General features: G+C 54.6%; 1 protein-coding gene across 2 annotated transcripts in view; it reads right to left on the bottom strand.

Annotated features, from left to right (window-relative positions):
- PAX7 (paired box 7) overlaps positions 1 to 25,183 on the bottom strand; it is a 99,129-nt gene that overhangs the window by 18,232 nt on the left and 55,714 nt on the right. For both annotated transcript variants that reach the window (XM_060035260.1, XM_060035305.1), the window contains exons 6-7: positions 19,698 to 19,863; positions 18,341 to 18,543 (exon numbers count right to left, since the gene is read on the bottom strand). In XM_060035260.1, coding sequence (XP_059891243.1) covers positions 18,341 to 18,543; positions 19,698 to 19,863 — 369 coding nt within the window. The remainder of the gene's footprint in view (positions 1 to 18,340; positions 18,544 to 19,697; positions 19,864 to 25,183) is intronic.

Genomic DNA, 25,183 nt, shown 5'->3' with positions numbered 1-25,183 from the left:
CCAGCCCCTGCCCAGTTTTCTTGGAGGAAGGCAGGGCGGGGAGGCCTTGAGCCAGCCTCGGCTGGGTGGAGCAGGGCCCAGCCGGCCCTTTCCCAGACCAAATTCAATTTCGAAGTTTAATGAGTTTGCGGAGGAGCCGGGTGAGCTCACTGACGCCACTCCTTGCCGGCTGGGTGGTTCCGGCCCGGCCACCGAGCGAGCAGCGGCCCGGGCTGGGAGAGCCCTGGGCTCCATCGAGAGTGGCGGGGGCACTGAGTGAGTGAAAAATGTCAGAGCAAATTGCTCTTGACAGCGTTAATATCTGCACCTCATAGCAATAATTACATGTAAATAAATAGCAAAATCACACTCAGCTGGAGGCAGCTTGGCGAGGACAGACGCTGCTAAGGACCAGCTGGGGACCCGGGATGCTCTGCTCCATCCTTTTCTCTCCTTCTTAGAGTCTCTGCTCCCCCCTCACCCTCAACCAGATTCTTGCTGCAGCACAGAGCAGGGACCTCAACATCCCGGCCACCCATAGAAGAAGTGAAGGGGGAAAAGAAAACATGTGGGTCCCCCGTGTTCTCATCCAGCCTAGAGGAACAGCTGGACCAAGCATCCTCCCAGCCGCTTTCTCTCCTCTCCCCTCTGAGCATATCATTCCGTCTCCGAGTCTCTATAGAGAGAGGCCTCTGAAATCCACATCTCCGCCCTGAGCTCCCTCCTGGGCAGCCCCCTGGCCTTGACCTCCATACATCTACCCTGATCCAACCCTCCTCCTGCACTCCCTGTATCTGTCTACGATTACATCAGCCTCTTGGTCACCCAAACTCCACACATCCAGTCATCTCTGCCTCTCCCTCAGTCTCAACATCCATGATGTTGCATGGCGTCATGTACCATATACCAAGTCACGAGAGAACGTGGCACAACTTCCTGGAGTGTCGACTCGCCCTGACGCTAATTAATTTTATTGTGATGGTCAACAAGTATAGCTCCACAGTGGCAAAGCATGCAAAATGAGCCTGCATTTTAAAGCGAATACATACAAATCTGTTACAGCCCACCTCCGGGGCCTCGGGGGAACACACTTTGGACTTCGGAGAGAACTTTGAGAAGCCCAGTGTGCAACCAGAGTTGCCTCTTGCTGCCATGTTTGGAGGCTTCTGGGTTTGGTTTTGTTCTTCTGTCTGTAAAAGCAAGGACCACGTCTCATCCGTGTCTGGGTTCACAATACTTAGCAAAAAGCCTTCGGAGGTATTTGAGGGAGGAAAGAAAAGAAACAAAAGGGAAGCAAAAGGCTAGGAGGAAGGGGAGGAGGGAAGACAAGGGCATCAGAAGGTAGGAGATAGGGAGGAAGCTGCCGCCCAGGGACGTGACACTCCAGATGAGCCCAGGGATGACAGGTAGCTGGATTGAACCCGGGGTTCCACTCTCTCCTCCCCAAAGGGACCCTGTTCTCCGGGGACCCAGCCTCCCTCCCATTTCCTGCTTGCCCTGTAGGGAGTTCCCAAGAGTTAGGGCTCCCCTGCCCCGGGAGAAGGAGCTCAGAGGGCCGGCCCTCCAGCTACTCCACCGCCCTGCCTGCCTCGCCTGCACAGGGAAGGCAACGCGGGCTCCATTCTTTGCGAAACAAATATCTTCTCCGGAGCAGCCCCTGCGTCCCACACCATCTTGTTTAGCTCACCGACTAATCCACTTATCGAGGATAAAGCGCCTGTGAATCCCCATTTGATAAAGGCAGCCACAAAATTAGCAGAAACGTGCCCACGGCTCCGATGTACCAAACAACAAGAGTCTGGGGACGGTCACGGAGAGATGCTGTCTCTTTGCAGGCCCCGGGCTGGGAGAGATGCGGGAGGAGACAGAAGCTTTCTGATGGTGCAGCGGGCTGGGAAGGCGGTGCCCTGGGTTATCTGAGAAGGGGGCTGGGCAAGGTGGGCTAGGAACCAGAATGGAGTGCCCACCCCATCCTCTACCACATGCACCCCAATGCAGCCGGTTTCCCAACTCCCAATACAATCCAACTCCATGACCCTGCGCTGATGGCACTTCCAAAGGTAACCATCTGCAATCCCAGCTAACAGGCTTCAGTGCTTGCTCCATGCCAAGCAGGGTCCTAAGCATTTCCCGTGTTAACCTATTTTCTCCTCACAACAACCCTGTGAAACAGGTACTGCTGTCATCCACATTTTATAGATGAAGACACCAAGGCCCAGAGAGGTCAAGTCATTTGCTCAAGATCACACAGCTCGTAACCACCCATCCCAGCTGGAGAGGTATTATCTAAAATAAAGCTCTCCCATTCGACCACGACCAATTTGAACTCAACCTGCATCTCCAACTGTGGTCCCCAACTCCGACAGAAGTCCCCAACGCCACCTGGCAGTACCCCCAACGATCCATGGTCCCCTCCCCTGCCACTATGTATAAGATCCTTCAAATGGGTGAAGCCTGTATGCCCCCTACATGGTTTGATGACTGTCTAATTCACCTCCCGGGGTCACTGTCAGAGCCAAAGTTGTTCTTCTATGCCCTATGTCCACCTTTAGTGCTTCTGTTATCAGGGCTGTAGGGTCCTCCCAGCAGGCTCCCAGAGGTCTCTCTGCTTTGCCCCAAGGGATTCCGGGCCCTTTGCTGACACAGCCTCCTAACCGTGGCTGCAGATTATGAATGTCACACAGATGAGAAAACGGGGACTTGGATGAAAACTCAGCTCATCTGAGTTTAACTGGCTCCTCTGAGGGTGGCTTTGAGGAAGGGTCAAGGAAGAGGGAAAACCAGGCGGTGATTCTGGAAGGTTCGGTCCCTAAGCTGCCCACACACCCACCAGCTCTGGCTTGGGGAAGAGGGGCAGGTCCCAGGCCTTGGGGGTGGGGACATTAATCACAGGGGAGCCCCTGTCAGGGTGGCATCTGGAACTAAAGGGAAACACTCATCAAAAGGCCAAGACTTTTCACCCTGGGCTCTGGGGGCTTGGAGACCAACCACTGCCACACGAGGAGGCCAGGGCTGGGAGGAGGGCATCTGGGGTTCAGGCCTGGCCTTGAGGAAAGGCCCCTGCCATGGACACCTGGACCATAGGGGAGAGAAGGAGCATGGAGAGGAGCTGGGCTCTGGCAGGTTCCCATGTCCCACTGGTGCTTGGCAGGAACCCCAGGTAAAGTTCCTTCCCTCCCCAAGGCCACACAGCTAGGAGGAGGTGGGGCTGGCATTCACACTTGAGTCTGACTGCAGAGCTGGGTATGTGTCTCCCTCAAGTCCTCTGCCCCTTCTCTCCTCCAGCTTTGGGGTCCTCCCTCCTGTCTGGGCTCCCTTCCCCATCCCACTTCTGTGCGTTCATCTCCCTCCAACTGTGCCTCTGACCTCCATCACTGCCGTCACCCCGGTGTCTCCCTGTTTCTGCCTTTTGCTCCCCATCCCAGTCCCTGTCTGCACACTCTCTCTCCTTTTCTTTCTCCCTGTCTTTCTTCCCATTTCTGTCTCTTGGTCTCTGGGTGTCTCTCTATTTCTCTCTGTCTCTTCTGTCGTCCTGCCTCTCTCCCTCTGCCTCCGCCGCTTCTCCATCCCTCCCTTTCCCTGACCATTCTGCACATCTGTCTGGACTGACCTCCCTTCTCTCCACCAGCATCTCACACCCTGATTCTCTCTATGGGTCTGTGGGTCTGTCTGTCCACGTTCATGCCCCTCTGCCCTCCGCTCCTACACACCTCCAACAGGGGGGCCTCCCAAATCAGCCCTGGAGCCTAGTGTGCCAGGATTGAGGCCCCCAGGCCGGGAGGCCAGGCCAGCACCCTGGTCGAGCTGGTTGTCAGCCCAGCACTGGCCTCCAGGCTGGAGGAACCCTCAGCCCATCTCCTCTGCTCCCCTGCTTCTTCCTCTGAGGGATTTCGGCGGCTTCCCTCCAAGGCCCCTTCCTTTCCCCTTCCTCTGCTGCCCAGGGTGGTCCACTCTGAGTCACTCAAGGAGCTTATGGGGCATCTGAGAGCTGGGACGGCATAACGAGCTCATTTTAGCCAGTACTTCTCAAGCTTTCCTCAACATGGGAAGCCCCTGGGCGCCTGTTCAAGTGCAGACCAGACCTGGAGAGGCAAGGGTTCTGTTCTGGCAGCCCGGCACAGAGGACAGAACTGAATCTCTGGCGTTGGGCGGACCTGGCTTTTGGATTCCAACATTGTCCCTTGCTGCTGACCTTGAGCTTTGCCCCTCTGCCAATTCCAGGCCCTCAGGGCTCAGTGAGGACCGAATAGCTAATGGGGGCAAAAGCACATCGTGGACTCCTCTGGTTCTGAACAAATCGGGGATCTGTTGTAATTATTATGAACAGTAAAGGTGCTAGAGAAGTAACTCCATTTCTTTGGGAGCCAAAGCAGGGTGGGACCCCAGTTGGGACAGCCGCTTCCTCCAGAGGCCTAGAGAGGGAGACTGGAGTTGGCTGGGGTGGGAGTCAGCATCCAGGGGGCTCAGGGAAGGATGCCTGGGCAGTTAGGCGTGGTGGGGGGCATTATCTGTGATAGGGAAGGGAAGGCAGCCCCTGGGGGAGGCTCAGGAACATCTGCCCCCAGGCTTCACGTCTCAATTTCAGCCTGGACCATCCCCTTTGTCAAGACACTTGCCAGGGCTCTCGTGGGACCTTAATCCTCCGATGCCGCAGGTCACACCCCGGTCTGGCAAGAGGGTCGCCCGCATGCTGAGTCTCCGTGCTCTCTGCTGGCCCCCAACAAACGAGCAGGATGGAGGGACGGGAGCCAGGCAGGGATGGGTCTCCCTCTCCTTGCCTGGTGCTCCATCCTTGGAAAGGTTGCCCAGGGCTTTGTGTCAAAGCAGGGATTGCCCGTGCCACTTGGAGCAGAGGCAGAGAGGACTGTAAATGCTGTCCACCAACCCTCTGGAAGGATCTGGCCATTGCCACGCCCACCGTGCCGCGGAAAAGCCCAGCTAATCCCTGAGTCTTCCTAGGCGGTGAGAAGTGTGGAGGGCTACCGCAGGTGTCTCTATTATAACAGGAGGCAGTGGGTTAACTACTTCAAGGGAGCCTTCCAGCCCAGAGATTGCTGGAGAGCGGTCTCAGTTCAATTCAAACAGCCCTGCCCCTGAGCCACTTCCTGAAGAAAGGGGGTTGAGGGTCAAGGTGCTGATGCGATGTTGACAAGGTGAAGGCTCGCTAATCCGGTGCTTTCCATGTGCCGGACCTCACCCCAGCTGCCTCAGATGGCGCCTTCTTTTAAAATACAGAAGAGCTGTATTTTACACAGCAGAGCTCCTGTATTGACCCATCAGGGTGGAGCCTGGGAATTTCGATTTTTAACAGGCATTCCAGATCATTCTCATGCACAGCGTTGGGAACCACTGACTCTAACTGAATCCCCCACCATTCTAAGAATGCACGCTCCAATAGTCTTGACAGAACCAGATCCTGCCTGCACCCCAGAGATGGGGATTCTGCCTCCCCATGACTTCTGTCATCACCCGATCACGCTGGCTCTCTCTGTCCCAAACAGACAGCGCCCTGGGGCTTTAGGCTGGGATTGTGAAGGTCCCCTTTTGCTCTCCCTTTACATAATCTGACCTCTCGTCACCTCCTGAACCTCCAAGGTAGACCCCAGTTTGCCAAGGAAGGTGGTGGGAAAGCCACGGTGGACCTCCAGCTGGTCAGTCCAGTCCAGCCTAGCCTGGCATCCCCGAGAAACATATTTCTCTTGTCAGGTGGGTGTGAGGGCCACAGATGCTTCCCTACCTCCCCACACCCTCTTGTCTGGGGCATCCCCTCCTCTGTGGAGACTTCTGGCGCCTGGTTTCCTTTGCTTTCTTTTGCCAAAATAACTGGAAGGTTTTTGAAGGCAGGGACCGTGGGGCTGGGCATACGATGGATGCTGTGTCCAATGCGGGCCCACCGCTGTTTATCAGACCCCTGCTGTGAGCCAGGCTTTGTGCTGGGGCCACGCGCCCCCAGAAAAGCCTGGTTCTTGCTTTAGGAGAAGAAAGCAGTATCCAGAAAGTTAGAATTCAGAGGCAAATCTGTTACCCTGGGAAGGAGTGCGGCCACCCAGACTGGAGGACGGGAAGCTTCTCAGAGGAAGTGAAGAGGGCTTGGCTAAGGGATGAGAAGGGAGGGTGAGAACATCCCAGCAAGTGCATCCTTGGCTAAGAGGAGCGACTGAATGTTGGATGGGAATGAGGGAGGAAGCCCTCACTGGAGGCGCTACCAAGCAAGGAAGTGCCTGTCTGCGGAGTGCACTCGCTCCCCTGGCCCTCGGCCACCGGCCACCAGCCACCGTGCGCGCGTCGGCTGGGCCGACGGAGGCAGAACCCGCAACCGCAAGCCCCGCGCCGGGCCCGGCGTTCCGGGCGGCGGCCAGGCTCGCTGCTGCTCCCCGATCTCAGGCCCGGGCCGCAGGAATTAAGCAGGCCGCCGAGCCCGAGCGCGTCCTTATCTCGGGGAGACAGTTGTTGGGAATCACTCTGACTGAGTGGTTTTGTCTCCCCGCATTTTCCACTGTCAGGCGGCCTCGGGCCATGGATCAAAGGCGCGCGGCGGCGGCGGTGGAAGCGGCGGAGCGCGGGGAGGGGCGGCCGCGCGGATCCGGCCCGATCCCCCCACCTCGATGCCCCCGCCCCGACCCGGGTCTGCCGGGCCGGAACCGCGCCCGGTCCCTGCCTGGAGCTCACCATCAGCGGGCTGGAGAGGAGAGAAGGGGAGAAGAGGGAACACAGAACGGGAGGGGGTAGAGGGTGAGGGGGCGGGGAGGGGCTGGACGGGGAGAAAGAAGAGGTGTTTGCGGGAGAAGCCGGAAGAAGAATGAGAGAGATTAGGGGGAAGAGAGTGGGGGAGGGGACTGGATTTGAGAGAAGGAAGGATGGAGCAAAAGAGGGTCGGATGCAGATGGGGCTAAAAGGGGAAAAGGGGCAGGAGAGCTGGGGATTGGGGGGAGGAAACGGGAAAAGGAGAGAACAAGGAAGCGGAAGAAAATCAGTGCAGAAAAGAAAGCAGCGGTTAATTTCCCATCAGCTGGGCCCAAGAGAAAGTTCTGGGCTGAGGGAGGGCACATGGAGAGGAGACTGGCTGGAGGAGGACGGGGGGAGGGCAGTCTGGCTGCGCAGGGCTTGGGGTGGAGACTGTCCTCCCTCCAAAGAAAGTGCTGGCTCTCGTCACTGAGAAGGAAAGGGAAGCAGAGAGTGGTGGTGACTGGCTGAATTACCCCGCAGGAGCTGGGGTGGCACTCAGGCCTGACCTTCCAAAGGTCGCTCGCGATGCCTGGGGGACACTAGCCCAGGTCTCGGATACTCCCAGAAGCCCCAGGAGAGGAGCCTCCTCTGCCCATTTCCTCCCCATCAGCCTCAACCCCACAGCAAAACTCCCAGGGGAAGCTCGAAATACCTGTCCCAAGCCCTTGAAGGTGTTGGAGAAATGTTCCCAGCTGGGGCGAGGGCCAGCAGAGAGAAGGGACTGGTGGGAGGGTCTGGAGAGAGGGGGGAACCCTGGGGCTGAGGCTGGGGCAGGGCAGGAGGGTAGACAGGGAGGCAGGAAGGAGCAGGGGAACTCAAAGGTGCTGAGAAGAATTAGCTGGGGGCCTGGTCCTGCGCCAGCTCACTGTGTGGCCTTGGGAGCCCCCATCTGCAAACAGCTACCCGGCATCGTGCGAGATGCCAACCTGCTCTGCATCTATCAGCACGCTTACTCCTCAGACTGGTTCCATGAGATGGGAAGTATTTATTAGCCCCACTTTACAGAGGGGGAAACCGAGGCAGAGAAGAACCTGTTTGGAAGCACCCAGCTAGGAAGTGATGGTCCTGGGGATTGGGCACAGGCCCAGGGATTCCAGAGCTGGTATCCTGACGCCTCTCCTCTCCTGCCCCTTAGGGCACTGGGAATAGCCGAGATCAAAGAGTTTGCGGCCCTCAGAGATCTCACCAGCGAGTGGGAAACAGACCATTTTTGTGACATGTACTGGCTAAGAGCATGGTCACTGGGGCCAGGCAGTCTGAGTTCAAGTCCAGGCCCTGACACTTGTTAGTTCCTGACCTTGGACAAATTGTTTAAACTGCATGGTGCCACTGTCCACCACCTCATTTGTAAGACAGAAATCATTCCAGGCCCTCCCCGTCCAAAGGAGATGTTATGAAGATTAAATGGAATAATCCGTATAACGGGCTTAGCACAGCACCTGGCCTGTGGTATAAGGGCTCAGAAAATGGAACCATTATTATTATCACTTAGTATTTGTCTACCAACACAGGTACTTTTAATATACTGATAAAATGTGATCAATGCACAGGGAAAGCACAACTAGCCCAGCATAAGGGGGTGCAGGAGGGCTTCCTGGAAGGGACCAAGTCTTTAAAAGTAAGTAAGAGTGAGTCTGAGATGATGACAGGATGGTGGAGGAGACCCAGGCCGAGGGAGCAGTAGGTGCCAAGGCTTGGAGGCAGGGGACAGTATGGCCCTCTGGGGACCCTCAAAGTCACTCCTGCCTCTCCTATCTGGGTACGTGCCTGGCCTCCCAGGTCCGGCTGCCCTGCCATCCCAGAGGCCTCCCTCCTGCTGGGGACCCCAGGGACGGGCCTCAGCAGTTCTGAGTCTGCCTGCTGTATTAAATGCTAATCTCTCTCATTTTCTTCCCCTCTATCTGCCGGGACTGTCTGGTTCAGAGGCCCCAGCCCCGTGCTAATCAGAAAGAAGGACAAATCCGCTATCTGCATTCTTTCCCACCAAGCCAGGCAGGTCTGGTTGGCTAAAGCCCCAGCCTGTTGGGAAGCTCCCCAGGCCCAGGCTGGGGCCCCAGGAGGGTGAAGAGGAAGGCTGGCCCCACCCAGAGACCTAGAGGCTGGGACTCACGTGCTCATACAAAGAACCCACGGGAATCACGGACTCTCATCAGGAAGGTTCCTGACTAGAAGTTGGCCTCTCACTTTCATTGCACCGATAGGGAAACTCAGGCCCAGAGCAGAGAGGCATCTACCAAGGTCGCACAGTGCGTTAGAAGCAAAGTCTGGAGGGAACTCAGATTGCCTGACTTTCCAGCCAGTGACCAGGCCTGGCCTGGGCTGAGCCGGACCTCCAGTCCCAGAAAAGAATGGCTAATTCAATTTCTCCCTTGTCTGGTACGGTTTATTACAGGATATAATGTAGTTCCCTGTGCTCTACAGTAGGACCGTGTTGTTTATCCGTTCTATATATAATAGCTTGTATCTGCTAATCCCAAACTCCCGATCCATCTCTCCTCCCTCCCCTCGCCCCCGATTTCTAATTAGGGCAGGGAGAAGCGAAGAGGGAAAAACTGTCACTTATTAAGCTCTCCCTCTATTGCCAGGCATAGTTTTAGGTATTTCACATGAAGAGTCTCATTTATTCCTCAAAATCCCACAAGGTGACCAGTATTGGCCCCATCTTCCAGATGAGGAAACTGAGGCTCAGTGAACTCATGTAACTTGCCTGTGGTCACATAGCAAGTAAGTATAGAAGACCTGGGATCCAAAACCTGGTCTGTATGATCATTTCACTCAGCCCATGATGTATCTGAATTAGACACTGTTTTAGCATTTGCCATATTATTTGCTGCTGTCCAGTCTGCACCAACCTCTTACCCCTTCCCTTATTTTCCCCTGAGCAAATGCTACCTTGTCCTTTGAGACTCCTCCTCCAGGAAGCCTTCTTTGACAATGCCCTCCCTTTTCCAAACTCCTCTGCTCTTCCTATCCTGTCTGACCAGAAATCCCTTTCAACTGTCAATAACTGATTCTCTCATTGCTCTTTGGTGGTGCAATGGGGGTAGTACTGTCTCCCCTAAAACATACTCGGTAAGAGCAGAGACAGACACGTGTTATTTCCTTTTTGTGCCTCCCTATACATTGTGTTAGTAACAGGAGCCAGAGAAATGAATTTGAAGGCAATTGAACATACGAACATTCAAACTAACTGATCAGCTGCCTCAAAACTCTCTGGGGTACGGACCACAGCTGTGTGTAGTCAAGCCTGCAATACTCCTGGGGGTTCACCAACACTTGCTGGAGGCCTACTATGGGCCAGACACTGAGTTCTGTGTGTCGCTAGAATGAATCACCATGCAGAGTACCACTGCCTCGCCTGGGGTCCTACTGAAGACCGTGGTCCCTGACATCAAATGCTGTGTGGAAACATCTAGGTCTCCTCTTTCCCACTTGTTCATACCAGGCCTTACTCTGCTCATGGGGAGGGGCAGAGGTCAGCTCCTGCCCACATCTTCTCAAGGTATAGGGTCTTGATTGCTATAGATGTATCAGTAGTGGACAAAAAAGAGGCCCAGAGCATCCCTTGAGGGCAGCCCTCAATCCACAGCCCTTGTCCAGACTCAGGGAGATGAGCTCAAAATACCGTCTTCCCAGAATCCCACTCAGTCCTCTAAGGAGAAAAAGCCAGGGTTGCCCTCAATGGTAAAAAGACCCCAAAGTTGGGGACTTCTCTGGCGGTCCAGGAGTTAAGACTTCTCCTTCCAATGCAGGGGGTGCAGGTTCGATCCCTGGTTGGGGAGCTAAGACTCCACATGCCTTGGGGCCAAAATACCAAAACATAAAAAGCAGAAGCAATACTGAAATAAATTCAATAAAGACTTTAAAAATGGTCCACATCAAAAAATCTTTAGAAAAAAGAAAAGATCCCGCAGTCACCCAGAAGCCAGGCCATAAGCTAGACCCCCCAATTCCTAGCAGGGCCTGCACACAGGCATGACCCGCCTCCATCACCAGTATTCTGGAAAGTTCCTGATTCCGGTCTCATCTTTCTGTCCACCACCCACTCAGTCCCCTCCACCCAGGAAAAGGGGTGAGAAAGGCAGAGACATAAACACGAGTCTGTTTTCACAGGAGACGAGGCTCTGCCCAGGCCTCTCCCTGTGGGCTGGAGCTGGGCCTCTGATTGACGTGAGCAGGTGGCTTTGTTTGGCCAGCCGCCCGGGGGGAAATAACTCAGCTTTTCCCACTGGTGGGTTAACCATGGCCAAAGGCAGAGCTGGACATGAGAGCAGGGTCTTGGCAGGTCTGTCTGCCCAGGGGCTGGAAGGACTGAGGACGCCTGGGACCCCACGGCTGATTCTCTGAGCCTGCAGCTCACCCTCGCCCCGGGGTGGGCCTGGCCGGGAGTTGTGGGGAAGGGGCACTGGGGGTGTGCGGAGGCCTGAGGAGGTAAGCGGACGCTCCTCACGACCTCCAGTTAGTACCCTGATCAGGGCTGTGACTCAGGCTGGCAGATGTGGCTGGCTGATGTGGGGGAGGTCTGGGAGCTGGGCTGTTACTGGTGCAGTGAAAGCCAGTCAGGGGGGGGCAGATACTGCAAAAGGGCATTTGGCTTCAAGTCCAAGAAAATCTGGCCACAGGTTCTCGGTCCTTTCCACAAGCTGACCCCTGACCCCACACCATCACCAGTGGTCACCATGAGCAATGGGTAGGTGGCTGAGGTGATTCAGTTAGCTTTCCCCTAATCCTGGGAAAAACCAGCATCACAGCCTGTCCTTCCAACTGGAGCCGGTCACTCCTTCCATCCCAGCTCATCTTTCCCTGGGACCTGAGGGCGGAGGGAGGAAGATGGCCTTTCCTGTGCTTTCTGCGGAGAGGGGTGCTACCTGCACCCTGTCACCCTCTCTTCCCAAGACTGGAAACCAACTCAGGCATTTTCCAGGTGGGAAGGAAAGGGGGAAAGAGATAGAAGAAATGAAGTGGCAGTAAAACAGAGTTGGGAGGCCAAGGCACAGACGGGGGAGGTGGGTGGAGAATTTATTAAGCACCTACTACGTGCCAGGCACTGTACTCAAATCTCCCTTAGTCCTCACAGCACCCCCTGAGAGGTAGGGATTATCACTCCCTTTTACAGATGAGGAAAAGGAAGCCCAGAGAGGTTAGGCAAGCTGCCCCAGGGCCACACAGCAACTTAGATAGTGGCAGAACCAGAACTCCAACTCAGGGCTGCTTGTTGGCAGAGGTCAGGCCGTTTCTCTTGCCCCAGGCTTCCCAGGAGAGACTTCCCGGGAAAGGATGAGCCTGGAAGAGACCTGAGAAGGCGAAAGGAAGGAAGCTGGAGGCAAAGGGGCCGCCGGGAAGGGAGGAAAAGGAAGGGCTGGGCGGGGCCCAGAGGCGCGCTCACTCGGCTGGGGTTAAAGCCTCATGTTCCTACAACCCGCTAAGCCGGAGAAATGAATTCTGATCCTTCCAAAACCCAACCTTGGAAAATGTGCGAGAGAAGGGTCTCCTTTCAGGGGAGCAGGAAATCCTCCACACCTCCTCCCGACGCCCCAGTAATGCCAGGATGTCCCCAATCTGCTTTGAGGAATGGAGAGATTAAGAATAATAAAAAAATTGCAATAAAATATGTGTGAAGGAGGGGGTAATTGTGGACAAACGCAGCATTCAAATTCATTTTTCAGCCCTTTTACACACCATTTCAATCTTATTTTCTGCTTGTTAATGAGATCTTGTTGCCTGGGCTAGGCAAAACCTTCCAATATCAGGACGTAATTGCACATAATTTTCTCTCCTACCAGTGATTTGCATCAGTTTTTTAAAAATTCTGGGCTATTTAACACCCCACGATCCCCCTCCCCGTCTTCTTGCCGACAAATCTCTTACGGCCTCCTCCTTCCCTGTCCCTGGTCCAGCAAGACTCATTTTAAATGCTTATTATAAACGCGGTGTCGCCAATAAAGGGGAAAAAAACACACAGAGGAAGTGAGGGGAGAAAAAGGCAAAGGGAGTTTCCAGTGGCCACCGCGCGAAGGGCCCCGGCTCAGGTCCGCAGTGTGAGAGGTTTCTCCGTCTCATCCCGCTGAGGGTGATGAGAAGGTGAGGTGCGTGGGTCAGGCACATCTGCCTTAGAATTGCATCGCCACCACTCACCTGCTCTGTGGCCTTCAGCAAGTTACTTAAGCTCTCTGAGTCTCTCTTCCCAAGTTCTGTGGGGCCAGAGTAACTTCACAGAAGCAAAGTGCTGACGGGGGATGTGGCATCCCGTAGGTGATCAGCTGATGGGGTGTCTTTCCTTGCTGGACTGGCTCCCCTGGAGGCCTCAAAGGATGCCAGGAGGGCAGTGGTGGGACTCTACCATGGAGAGGCGTTCTGGAGACCCCGTTCATAAAGAATTGAAAAGCCCTGCGCTTTATTCCTACAGGTCTAGGGAGGAAGGGGGAGCTTGAAGGTGTAAACCATGAACCTGACCATGCCGTTAACTGCCACTGTGGCCTCAGACCTCAGTTTCCCCATACGGACCACAGGACCAATCTTACGGGGCAGATAAAAGAGAACAGCCTAGTGGGCTCTGGAGCCAGACCATCTGAATCCTAGCTTTGCCACTTTCCAGAACCTACCACGGGGCCTGGCATGTGGTAGGGCTTAATTAATACTTGTTAGATGGGCGGATGGATGGATGACCCTGGACAAATCCATTTCCTCATCTGTAAACCAAGGTCACAAGGTAGCCGCCAAGACTGGCTGAGTGAGAGCTGGTATGACACTTAGCCCATTCACGGCTGGCCCACGGTAAGCGTTCATTCTACGTAAGCCGTCACTGTAACTATTATAGGAGGGAAAGGACAACGAGGCTTGGCGTACTGTGATCACAGCCGTGTGATTAACTTCACACTTAGAGACTATCTTTCATTAATTCCACATGGGGGAAATTGTAAATATGTAAATCCCTTTACAGGTTCCTCCACGTTAAGCTCCAGAGAGGAACAAAGGGGACGATGCGCAAGGGACGTCATGAAGAGGCAAGAGGAGGGGTGGTGGCAGGAGAGAAACGCCCCCTTCCCATGAAGCAGCGGCGGGAGCTGTGGGTGAGGTGTCCGGAGCCCTGGGTGCGGGTCCCAGCTCAGCTGCTAACCTGACAGTGTGATCTGGGCAATTTTCTCCCCCTCTCTGGGCCTCAGTTTCCACTGCCAACTCTGATAGTCCGCATCTAAGAAAGCCTGGGGGAGAAGGCAGCTCCTGCTTCGGGCTGCCCCTGGTGACACATCTGCACAGGCCCCGGAGAAGACCCCAGCACAGGGCAGCCTGCCTGTGGCCTTCAGCTCACATGACCCCGGAAACGGCAGAACCTTGATCCTGATGCTTTGCTTGGGAGCTTTGACTGGTCAGTGCTGCGGCTATGAATGGCCCCCGTGGCCTGTCTCCCCCATCACACTGGGAACTCTCCAAGACAGGGCTGTGCTTCCACCACCAGACTGGGGCGTCTAAGGACAAGGGGTTTCCTGAGGACAGAGTCGTGTCCCTCCTCTCAGACTGAGAGCTTCTCAGGTTGGGGGCTGTGTCTCCCCCATCAGACCGGGGCATCTCTAAGGACCTGGGTGTCCCCTTTCTACCTCTGCCCACCGCCCTTAAAATTGTGCCCTGCTCGTGATTCCTACACGTGGGCTGGTATGAACTGATCCACCTGCAGGAATCAGATCCCTCGAAGTGATGTCACAAAAGGGTCCTTTTGTCCTAAGCTGTCCTGAGCTTGTTTCTAAGAGTTGTTTCCAAGCAAAGCCAGGGCCATCCACGTGCTGAGTCCCTAATCCTACCAGGCTGGGTTCTGGGGGTGGGTGAGGGCCTAGGCCCCGAGGGAACCAAGCCTCAAGGTCATCTAAGCCTCTCATATGACTCAGCTCTGCCTGCTGGCCCCTAACCTGAGTCAGGCCTCAGTGTTCTCATCCATGACATGGGCTGAAGGAGCTTTCCCTTCCACTGAGAAGGAGGGACTGGCTTCCGAGATGATTTCTCCTCGCCGCCAGCCAGTCTCTCAAAAAGAGAGCATGTGTGGGCGTTTCTGAGAGGCAGGAGGGCAGTGCGAGTGGGTACAATCTCGGGTTCTGGAAACGACGGGTGAACCCAGGGTTTGACGCTCAGGTAGATTAGTCTATAGGAAGCACTGAGAACAGGGTCAGAACATCACAGCGGCTCAGAAAGCTTAGCTGTCCTCATCCCCGTTGTTATTAAACATGCTGCATGCCTTGCTGTTTTATTATGTTTATTGTCTGTCTGTCCTGTTCACTGCCAGCTCCACTACAGCAGGGCCCTTCATCCCTGTGTTCACTGATTTACCCCAAGTGCCGAGAACAGTGCCTGGCCCATAGCCGGCACTCCATAGCTGTGTGTTATGTTAGAGCCAGAGGACAGGCCCAGAGCTTAGATGAGTAAATGGCTTTTCTGTGAGATTCTGCTGGGCAGACTCTCCGTGGAGGCTCTGAGGTTTGGAAGCACCCACTTCCCAGGCTGGGTCTGAGGCCAGGACCCGGGGCAACCCACAGGGAGGAGGCAGGTCCTCTCCAGGCAGCGGCAAGCCGGTTGGTGAGACAAGCAGGTGCTCAGCAGAGCCCCAGCTGGGTCCCCGACCGCATCCCCTTGGGCTTCTCTAAGAACAAGAGCCGAGGCTATCTGGGCAACCGTGGACCTGCGATCCTGGATGAGGGAGGGGTATGCTGGCCCCGCAGCCCAAGTGGGGCCCACCCTCCCCCTGTTGCCCAGGTGAGCTATGGAGAAACCCCTCCTGCTGGGAAGACAGACATGGTAATGAACCTCTCTTGGTGGAGAACCCCAAGACCACAGAGATTGCTGACCATGTGTAGCTGGCCTGTCAGATGGGGGAAGGAGTACAGGGAAATGCCAGGGATTTCTGTATGAGACCCTAAACACCCCCTCGCTGCCCCCTTCCTTCAGGAAGTGTTTGTAGCCTAACCCGGAGGTTCACACACGCAGAAGCACACACGGCCTGACCCTGCCCTCACGTCCGCCCCGCACGCAGCCCCCTCCCTGCCCTCTAGCAGCTGTTCACCTCCTGGTCCCCTCGGCCCCTGGCAGACCCTCCATCTGTCTTCACACCTTTGGTGGGAACCTCCCGATGGGTATCCAAAGTTCACGCAATCCGTCACGCCCCGCACAGCCCCTCTGCCCTGAGGAACGGGGCGGAAGCCTTGAGGGTCTCTCAGAGGAGGGGTGAGGGTCCAGCTCAAGTGGGGAAAAGGTCGGCTTTGGTCTGGCTGCTCACCTTAGTGGGTCAGACTCTCTCCGTTCTTCTGCTTCCCTCCCTGAGGTTCAATTCTGGGCTCAGACAGTGCGTGGAACATCTTCTCTTTAATACCATTGCTGAACCATAGGCTCCGGAAGCCAGGGGCCCCTTAATTTGCTAGTTTCTCCTCTGTCTTGTGACAGAAGTGCTGCTCTGGGGACGAACCTCAGCCCACGTGGAGATGGGAAGAGCCGTGGTCAGGGAGCCAGGTGCCCCGGACTCTCAGGCCCAGCCGCCGTGTCCTAGCCCTCCACCTGTAAAGTGAGCTGGAGGCCCACTTGATCTCAACACCCCTCTTCAGATTTCCTCCAATATGTTTTGTACCATAAGGCCAGGCCTGGACCACATTCTCGAGTGTGGACACTGTGGGTCTCTGCAGCCATCCTTACCCAGCCCGCTCTGGATCCTGTCATGCCTAAACCTGGCTCTGGAAGGTTAGCTTGGCCAGTTAGTCCTCGGCACTAATGAGATGGCGCTGGTGGCCTTGAACCCCAAAGAGGCCAATTAGGTTCTACTGGAAAAACATTCTGGTCTACAGGCTGCATCACCCTCCCAATGTGGGGCCCACGAGGACCTGCTGCTTCACCCCTGGGAGCTCTCCCTTCAGCTGCGTGGGTTCACCGGGCATTCAGCTCTGCACTGGACCTGGCCTAAGTGCTTTACCTAGGTCATCTCATTCAGTCCTCAGCAACCCTATGAGGTAGGGGCTAACATCACCCCATTTCACGGATGAGAAAACTGGGGTGTAGAGAGGGAAAGGGATCTTACCCATAAGTAAATGATGGAACTGAAATACAGTTAGTCCTCAACGACACACGTTAATTGAGGCAAATAGGAATGACCCCCAAACATGCAGAAATCGAACATTTGGGGGAATATTTTAGACCAACGGTAGCCAGTTTTTTCTATAAGGGCCAGTTTTAGGCTTTACGGGCCATGTGATCTCTTTTGAAACTATTCAACTCTGCTCTTGTAGCACAAGGGCAGCCATAAATAAATACGTAATGAACGGACATGGCTGTGTTCCAATAAAACTTTACTTACAAAAACAGGTAGCTGGGTGGAAGTGGCCTGGGGGGATGTAGCTGACCTTCTCTTTGGTCCTTTTCTTTAGGTAACACATTTCTCATACCAACTATATTGTCCTGGAATGGCCGGGGTGGTGGGGGTGGGTGCGGGGCAGGGGTGAGAGAACTAATGTTTATTTGGCCCCTATTCTGTGCCAGGCTCTGTGCTAAGTGCTTTGACCTGTTAGCACATTGAATGCAGAGAACACCCCTCTTAGGAGGTTAGCAGCTCTCTGTTTAATTACTCTTTTGTTTAATGGGAGATAAACGAAGGCTCAAAGATGCTTACTAGCCTAACACCCTGAGCAGAGGAGCTGGGATTTAAATCCCCTCCAAGCCTCACCTTTTCTACCACGTTACAGCTGTTCAGATAAGTTTGCACCCCATGTGTTCTCACCACAGACATGACAGAGGTGTCTCAGAAAATGGGAGGCAAGGTAAAATGAGACTTGGATTCAATTCTTTCCCCCACAGATATTTGAGAGTCTGTTATAGCGACAAAAATGAGCTCAGCAGTTCTTCCAATTTACTAGGATTTCGAGCATCACTGAGTCCTGTTCCCCAAACCCTCCAATAACCACATCAGCCTCAGCCTTGTCTTTCTGGCTTCATCTAAAGATGGTCCCACCGCTTCTAATAGCACCGTCAGGCGATGAGTGACTTAACCAGCAACCAACCACATGTGAGTAAACAGAGTTCCAAGACCCAATGAGAGTAGAGTTCCCAGGCTAGAACCATCCCTCCCCTCCCCACCCATTGCCACAGTTCTCTCCACCAGTAGTACATGGTCCTTTCTTTCACTCATTGGTCACTCCTAGTGACCAAAGTGGGAGACGGAGCCCAGGATGGAATCCAGGAAAGACTCCCGATTCTAGAACAAAGCCCCAACCAGTCAGCATCCCATAGGAAATGGTGCAAGGCTTCCATCAACGCACCGAAAATGCCTGACTTTTATGGACTGAACAGCCATGAGGGGGGTGATGGGCCAGTTTAATAAGCTCTGGGTGGTGAGAAATATGGAAACCTGTGATGGAAACCTTTTCTCTGCATCTGCCCGCTGGGTCACCCAGGTCTGTGGCTTGAAGAAGATAAACCCAGGGTGAAGGGTCACAGAATAGTGACAAGTGCAGGTGGAAGGAGCAACCCCGCCTCCCACTTAAACTCTCTCAAGGTGTCCAACAGCCATTCTTCCCCAAGGGAGAGTCAGCCCGTGTCCCCCAGAGCCCTCGCTGGCTGGACTGGCGATCATCTGGTGATGGGACCTTGGGCGGGGTGTGGGGACACCTACCTGAGGAGACAGGCCATTGCTGACAGGGTTCATGTGGTTGGAGGGCGCTGCCGGGTTCATGAAGCTCTCGGAGTAGCTGGTGAAGCTGTGGCGAGCTCCGTAAGCAGAGCTGGTGTCTGCGGCTGCAGCGGCCGCAGCCAGGCCCCCCTGGTGCATGGTGGACGGCGGGAGGGGCTGGGGCCGGTGCACAGTGCTGCCCCCATCTGTGGAGAGACCCAGGAGAGGGCCTGAGCAAGTGGCCTCACCCCAGAGGGCGAGGGAGGGCAAGTACTTCCTGTTTGGAAGGCAAGACCTGAGCCTCCTCCTTCTCCCAGCCTCCTTCCATCAGATGGAGCGGGGAGGGGACCACCTTCTCTTGCTACTTGGGATGGGACGACTGGCTTCCGGGCAGGACACTACGGACTGGCAAGTCTTGACTGACCACCAGTCAACATTCCAGACAACCTCTAGGCACCCACTACGTGCTGGCCTTGTTCCCAGTGGTTGGCACGTAGTAGGTGCTCAATAAACATTATCTGGACTGGAAGTCAGATCTCCGTGAGGACTGTGTCAATCTGCCCAGGCCTGTCCCCATAGCGCTTTATGAGTGCCGACCACTCACCAGGTGCTCTTACAAATAGTGTCTAAAGGTATGAAGCAATAGTGATTCCCATTTTACAGATGAAGAAACTAAGGCTCAGTGGGCTCAGGGCCCTTGTGCAAGGTGACAAGGCTAGTGAGTGGGGGGTCAGAGTTTGAACTGCCGTTCTGTTCCTAGCTGCGGGGCTGCTCTTCCTCTCTGTCCCAGCCCCTCCACGTAGGCCTTCCGGCAGATGGGACCATCACCATTGGCCACAGTTCAATTTCTCATCAAAAATCACAGGGAGGCCTCTCCTCAGCTTCTAGAACTCTAGCCTGCCAGTCCTTTAAGAGGAGGCCACGGGGCTCCATGAGGCCGAAGTCAAGTAGCAGGATTCTTAATGTGTGCTGGGGGCGGAGGGTGGGAAGGGGAGGGCAGACTGGGGGCCAGGAGCCAGGGAGGGAGGGGAGTTACTCTTCTCTGCCCACCGTCATCTCTTCTGCATTTTAATAAGACCCAGGAGATGCAGGTGACTTCACAGTTTGAGAAGCTCTGTTCTAAACAGGTGCATGGAGGCGACCTTGTTTATCTTCACCTGGGTGCAGAGCCTAGTAGTTCAAGGGCAGGACCCCATCTCTTCTGTCTTAATAGTCTGTCCCCATGAAAGCAGCCAGGCAGCCATTAAAGAGAAACCAAACACCCTCTTACTCTTTCTTTGTTAAGGAAGGAAGGAGTGGGTGGGGGTGGAGGGGAATGAAAAGGTGTGGCTGAGATGCCTGGATGGGGCTGCGCACTCACCTTGGGAGATGGTGGTGGTGGGGTAGGTGGAGTCTGGCAGCTGGTAGGGGGGCAGCGTGGGCATGCCGGTGGGCGGGAAGCCGCCTGGCAGAAGGTGGTTGAATGCTGCCAGCTGGTTGGCTCCTGCCTGTTTACGCCAGCGGGCACGGCGGTTACTGAACCAGACCTGGGGGATGGAGAGCGGAGCATGGACAGCCCTCAGCTTGGCTCCTGGCAGGGAGCTGAGGCACGGCTATACCCTCCATCCAGCCAGCATCCTCTTCCGTGGGAGGAGATCCTCACCTCCCTGCAACTCGGAACAGTTTGCAAAGTGATTTCATAGGTACAATCCCATTCTGTCCTCCCGACCGCCCAATGAGGAGGTCATTATCATGATCCCCATTTTACAGATGAGCAAACTGAGACCCAGAGAGAGTGGGGGACTTTCCACGTGACAGGGTGGGTCGGCGAGGCACAGCCGGGTCTGAGTGACTCTCAGTCCAGTGCTCTTTCCCTGCAGCTGCTCCCGCCCTCAAAGATGTGTGACCACCCTTGTTCATACACATGCTCACTCCTCACCTCCTCCAGGAAGCCCCCAAGGAGGAGGCCGCATATCCAGAACCCACCTGAATTGAGACCCACCTGCCACACTCAGATGTGAAAGTCTAGTTCTTTGTCAGGAGCCTGAGACCCTGCTTGGCTTTCGCTGCATGGGCCCCCTTGATTAGGAAAGCCCACCTTCCACAGACACAGGGATTGATTAAGCACCAGTGGGAAGATAACCTAACATCTTTTTTTTTTTTTTTTTTGCGATCCGTGGGCCTCTCACTGTTGTGGCCTCTCCCGTTGCGGAGCACAGGCTCCGGACGCGCAGGCTCAGCGGCCATGGCTCACGGGCCCAGCCGCTCCGCGGCATGTGGGATCCTCCCGGACCGGGGCACGAACCCGTGTCCCCTGCATCGGCAGGCGGACTCTCAACCACTGCGCCACCAGGGAAGCCCAATCTAACACCTTTGGGTCTCCCTTTCCTCCAAGACCTGCGCTAGCTCTTCGTACGTCTGTCCATACACAGACCCGTGAGGCCTTCTAGTCCCATTTACAGAAGGGGAAACTGAGGCTCAAAGAGGTCAAATCACTTGACCAAGGCCACACCACTAGTCTGTAATAGATGTGAGGTTCAAACTTCAATCAGTCTGACTTCCTAGAACCTTCGTGTCTGGATTTGCAGCAAATTCCCTGGGACAAACCAGAGAAATATTAATACAAGAATGAGTGTGAAAAACGGGGCTGCTGTGAGAGAATGCTTCTCCACCTCTGGACTTTGCACTCGATGTTCCTTCCAACCTAAACGCTCTTCCAGGGCTGGCTCCTCAGCCTGCGGGGCTCAGCAGAAATGCCTCCCCCCTGCTCCAATGAGGAATCCCTGCCTCAAAAGTAAGTCCAGGCAGGTCCCCATCCCCTTCTATCAGGAGGCCTCCAGCTGTGAGCTGCCTCATACAAACAATTATTGTCTTTATCTGTTTCTTTGTTTCCCCTTCAGGCCCTAAGCCTCACAGGCAGAAGCCAAGAATTCCTGGCCCATGGCTCACAGCTCTATAGGAATACTTGTTGAATGAATGAATCAATGAATGAATGAACGAACAAACAAATGAACAGTGGAAGGCAGAGATGGCTCTGGTGTGCCTTTGCTGGTGTTTGGCCACAAGGCTCAGTAGGGAGTCCCCCCACTGGTGGGTGAAGACACGGATCCCCTGGCATGGATCATTTAAGACACCCAAACCTCTGGACGATGTCTGCTGACCTGAGGGCGGTCTCAGCAGGGACGGAGGGGTGTTTATGGCCCCTGGTATCGGCTGTCCTTTCTCCGAGGGGAGAAACGGTGTTCAGCTTACCAAGCTGGATGAACAGGGCAGCTGTTCCTTCCGTTAAGGATTCACAGAAAAAGGAGATGTGGCAGCGAAATCAAGACCAAAAACTGGCTCCCAAATAAAATGAAGGTCCTGGCTTTTCCCCACCTCCCCAAGGCAGCGAGGGCTTCCCCACGGGCGTCCTGAGCGGGATAGATGTCTGCCAGTCCGACTGAGGCAGTGTTACCTGCTCCCTGCTTCAGACGGAGGGTGTGGGGAACGGCTTTGTTTTAAATCAGCATTTCCCAAAGGGTGGGGCTCCTACACTCCGAGGTGGAGAGACATCCCCAAAGGTGAGTAACACAGATGATAAATAACCCTGAACCACTCCCATCTCTTCTGGGCCTGGGGCGTGTGGAAGAGACAGTCTCAGCTTGGCGCTCAGCATCCTTCCTAACACTCGCCAGTCTCCCTGTTTAAAGCACAGGGAGGACGCCCTGGCAGGTGATGTATTCCGGCAGGACTTTCCCATGCTGTCTTGTTTTCCCTTGTGTGAGTGTTTCCAGTTGCCTTCCTTTTTATGAGAGTGATATGCATGTTTATTTTAAAATACACTGATTTGGGGCTTCCCTGGTGGTGCAGCGGTTGAGAGTCCGCCTGCCGATGCAGGGGACACGGGTTCGTGCCCCGGTCCGGGAAGATCCCACATGCCGCGGAGCGGCTGGGCCCGTGAGCCATGGCCGCTGAGCCTGCGCGTCTGGAGCCTGTGCTCCGCAACGGGAGAGGCCACAGTAGTGAGAGGCCCGCAGACCGCAAAAAAAAAAACAAAAAAAAAAACACTAATTTTATTTTAAAAAGTAAATGACAATACAGATAATACACAAACGTGGCCAAAATCCTGAAGATGGTCAGAGAAAGACTTAAGTTTGGGACGCCGTGCTCTAGTTTCACTGCATGCAGCTGTTTCTTCGGCATGGGTCATCTGTTCCTCAAACAAAGAGGACTCAACCAAGTTGGAAGCGTTCTCGCCCTTCCCCTTCCTTTCCCTTCCTTTTCCTCCTCCTTCCCGCCCCCTTACTTCCTTCCTTCCCATCTCAAACTGTTCCTGGGACTCCACTCTGTGTCAAGCAGGACAGTAAGGATAGAAGGTGAGCAGGACACAGTCCCAGCCCTCAAGCTGCCCTTGGCCTGGGCACACGACAGATAAGTCAAAGGACAGCTGCTCTCTGGTGCAGTCAGCTCAGATGAGGTGGCAAGCAAGGTGCTATAAGGAGGTCTGAGGAGGGGTTTCCAACTCCTCTCAGCATCCAGGAGGACTTCCTGGAGGAGAGGACACGTCTTTTGCTTTTTTTTTCCTCTCCTCGCTTCTTCCTCACTGTCCTGTCTCCCCAGGGCTGCCTCCACCACAGCAGGCACCTCCGTCCTCACAAAGTGTGACATGATGGTTAAGAGCAGGGACTCTGGAGCCCAACTGCCTGGCTTTGAAGCCTGCCTCTGACTCCTAGCTAAGATGGGCAAATTCCATTATTCCTCTGGGCCTCATTTTCTTTGTTGCTAAGAACCACCTACCTTCTTGGTGGTTCTGGACCTCAAAGGAGTTAACACAGGCAAAGTGTTTACTTAGAACAGCATCCACAACTCTTATTCTGCTGGAAAGCCTCCGATGGCTGAGCTGGAAAGGCTCTTAGCCAGTATGTACTTCAAGCTTCCTATTTACGTATGGGGAAATGGAGGCTCCAGGAGGGACAGTGGTGGCCCCAGTGTCCCACCCAGAATCCCTGCTCAGGGTTGAGTTCTTTAAAAGTAGAGGCTGGATTTTATTACTTACTTTTGGTCCTTCCCTCAACACCTAGCCCTGGTAGCAGGACACTGTAGGAAGCATCAGTTTACCGAGTTGAACATTTCACCTGGCCCTTCTTTCAATGTAGCACCGAGGAAAAGGACACGACGGACAGACTTGGGCTCGGGTCCCAGGACAGTCACTTATTACGTGTGTTGCTTCTCTTAGAGAAATCTCAGGTTTCTCACCTACGAAGTGGAGAGACGAATCGTCCCTACCTCCTAGGGTTACAGTGAGAATGATGAAGATTATGTATGTAAGGTGCCGAGCGTCGTGCCTGGCGCATAGAAATGCATCATAAATGTCATCTAGTGTAATGAAAAGATGTGGCGTAAGTTATTACTTAGCCAGTCCCTCTAGTGCCTCCAAAATGCAATTCTGTTCAGAATGTGCCCAGCCCACCCCCAGGCAAATAGCAGGGTTCTGATTTGGGGCCATATGTAAAGAGTTGCACACAGCCCTGGTCTCTTGGTGCTGGTCATCTGAAGGGTGAGATGGTTTCATAGGCAGTTGTGGGAGACACCTGGGGTGGCCTCGGGACCTATCAGACCTGCAGCCTCTGTTTCTAGAAGAAACACACAGGCTCAGGGATCTTGGAGCTCAGGACGAAACAGATTTGTTCACCTGCAAGGAAGACGTATGCAGAGGTTGGCTTCGGGACCCCAGGTGTTTAGAAATGAAGATTCTTCCAGGGGAAGGAGTCATTGGTCCCTAGGCATGCGTCCTCCTGCCTCACGCCCCTTTCCTACCCTTCATGGTGGTTGGGCTTTCTGGGGGCTGAGATGGGGCGTCTCCACCAGCCATCGGGGGTACCATATAACACCATATAATGCCCTGCGGGGCTCCACAAGGAGGCTCCCGACCCTCTGCTGGGGAGCAGGGCTGGAAGGGAGGCAGAGGGGGTGACGTACTTGACTGATAGAACCCCGCCTGACATATATTTACCTGCTTCCTTGCTTCCTTGGACATCAGCCCCATGACAGCAGGGATTTCTTGTCTGCTGAATCCCCTGTGCTTAGAACCGTGTCTGGCACATAGTAGGTACCCAACATGACTGCCAGATGAATGACCCTGGAGTGTCAAGGGTGGCCAGAATTGGAACCACTAAGAAGAGGTGGAGTTTAATACTAATGGCCCCTACTCAGGGCACTTCTGCGTGCCAAGCACTTCCTGACTCTGTGTCTGTGTGTTTACATGCAATCATTTAATCCTCAGAACAAAGTGGACCCTGTTTTTGTCGTCTCCATTTTGCAGAGGAGGGACCTGAGGACCGAGGGAGTAAGTGATGGAGCTAGAATTCACACATGGGCGTCTGGCCCCGAGACCACTCTGAACCACTCCAGTATCCCGTCTCCCGGCACCACTGAAACGTGATGGCATAGGACTGCAAAATCCCCGAATCATAGGTTATTAGAGTCAGACGCCAAGACCTTAAAAGTAATCAGCCCCAAAATCAAAGCAGTGCTCAGAGGGTTTCAGGTCCCTGCTCCCTTGTCCACAGCGGGAACCCTCTCACCAGGGTCTCCGATCCACTGGACATTACACTTTTCCTCGAACACTTCCGGTTACAGGGATCTCATCACCTCACAAGACAGCCCTGATAGTCAATAAGTTAGGATCCTAGAGCTTTAAGGAGGCTTAGTGCTCATTTAGCTTGATCCCTTTATTTATAGGTGGGAGACTGAGTCTCAGGAAAGGAAGCTGACCTGTTGAAGGTGACACAGCTGATCAGAGGCAGAAACCGATGGGAACCCGGCCTGTGGCTCCCAATCTTGTGTTTTTGTCCCTGCAGACCTTTCTATGGGATTTAGGACATGGTC

The sequence above is a fragment of the Delphinus delphis genome, chromosome 1, assembly GCF_949987515.2.
Source record: "Delphinus delphis chromosome 1, mDelDel1.2, whole genome shotgun sequence".
NCBI classification, from domain to species: domain Eukaryota; kingdom Metazoa; phylum Chordata; class Mammalia; order Artiodactyla; family Delphinidae; genus Delphinus; species Delphinus delphis.
The sequence above is the reverse complement of the archived record's forward strand: the minus strand, read 5'-3'. Positions and strand labels throughout refer to the sequence as shown.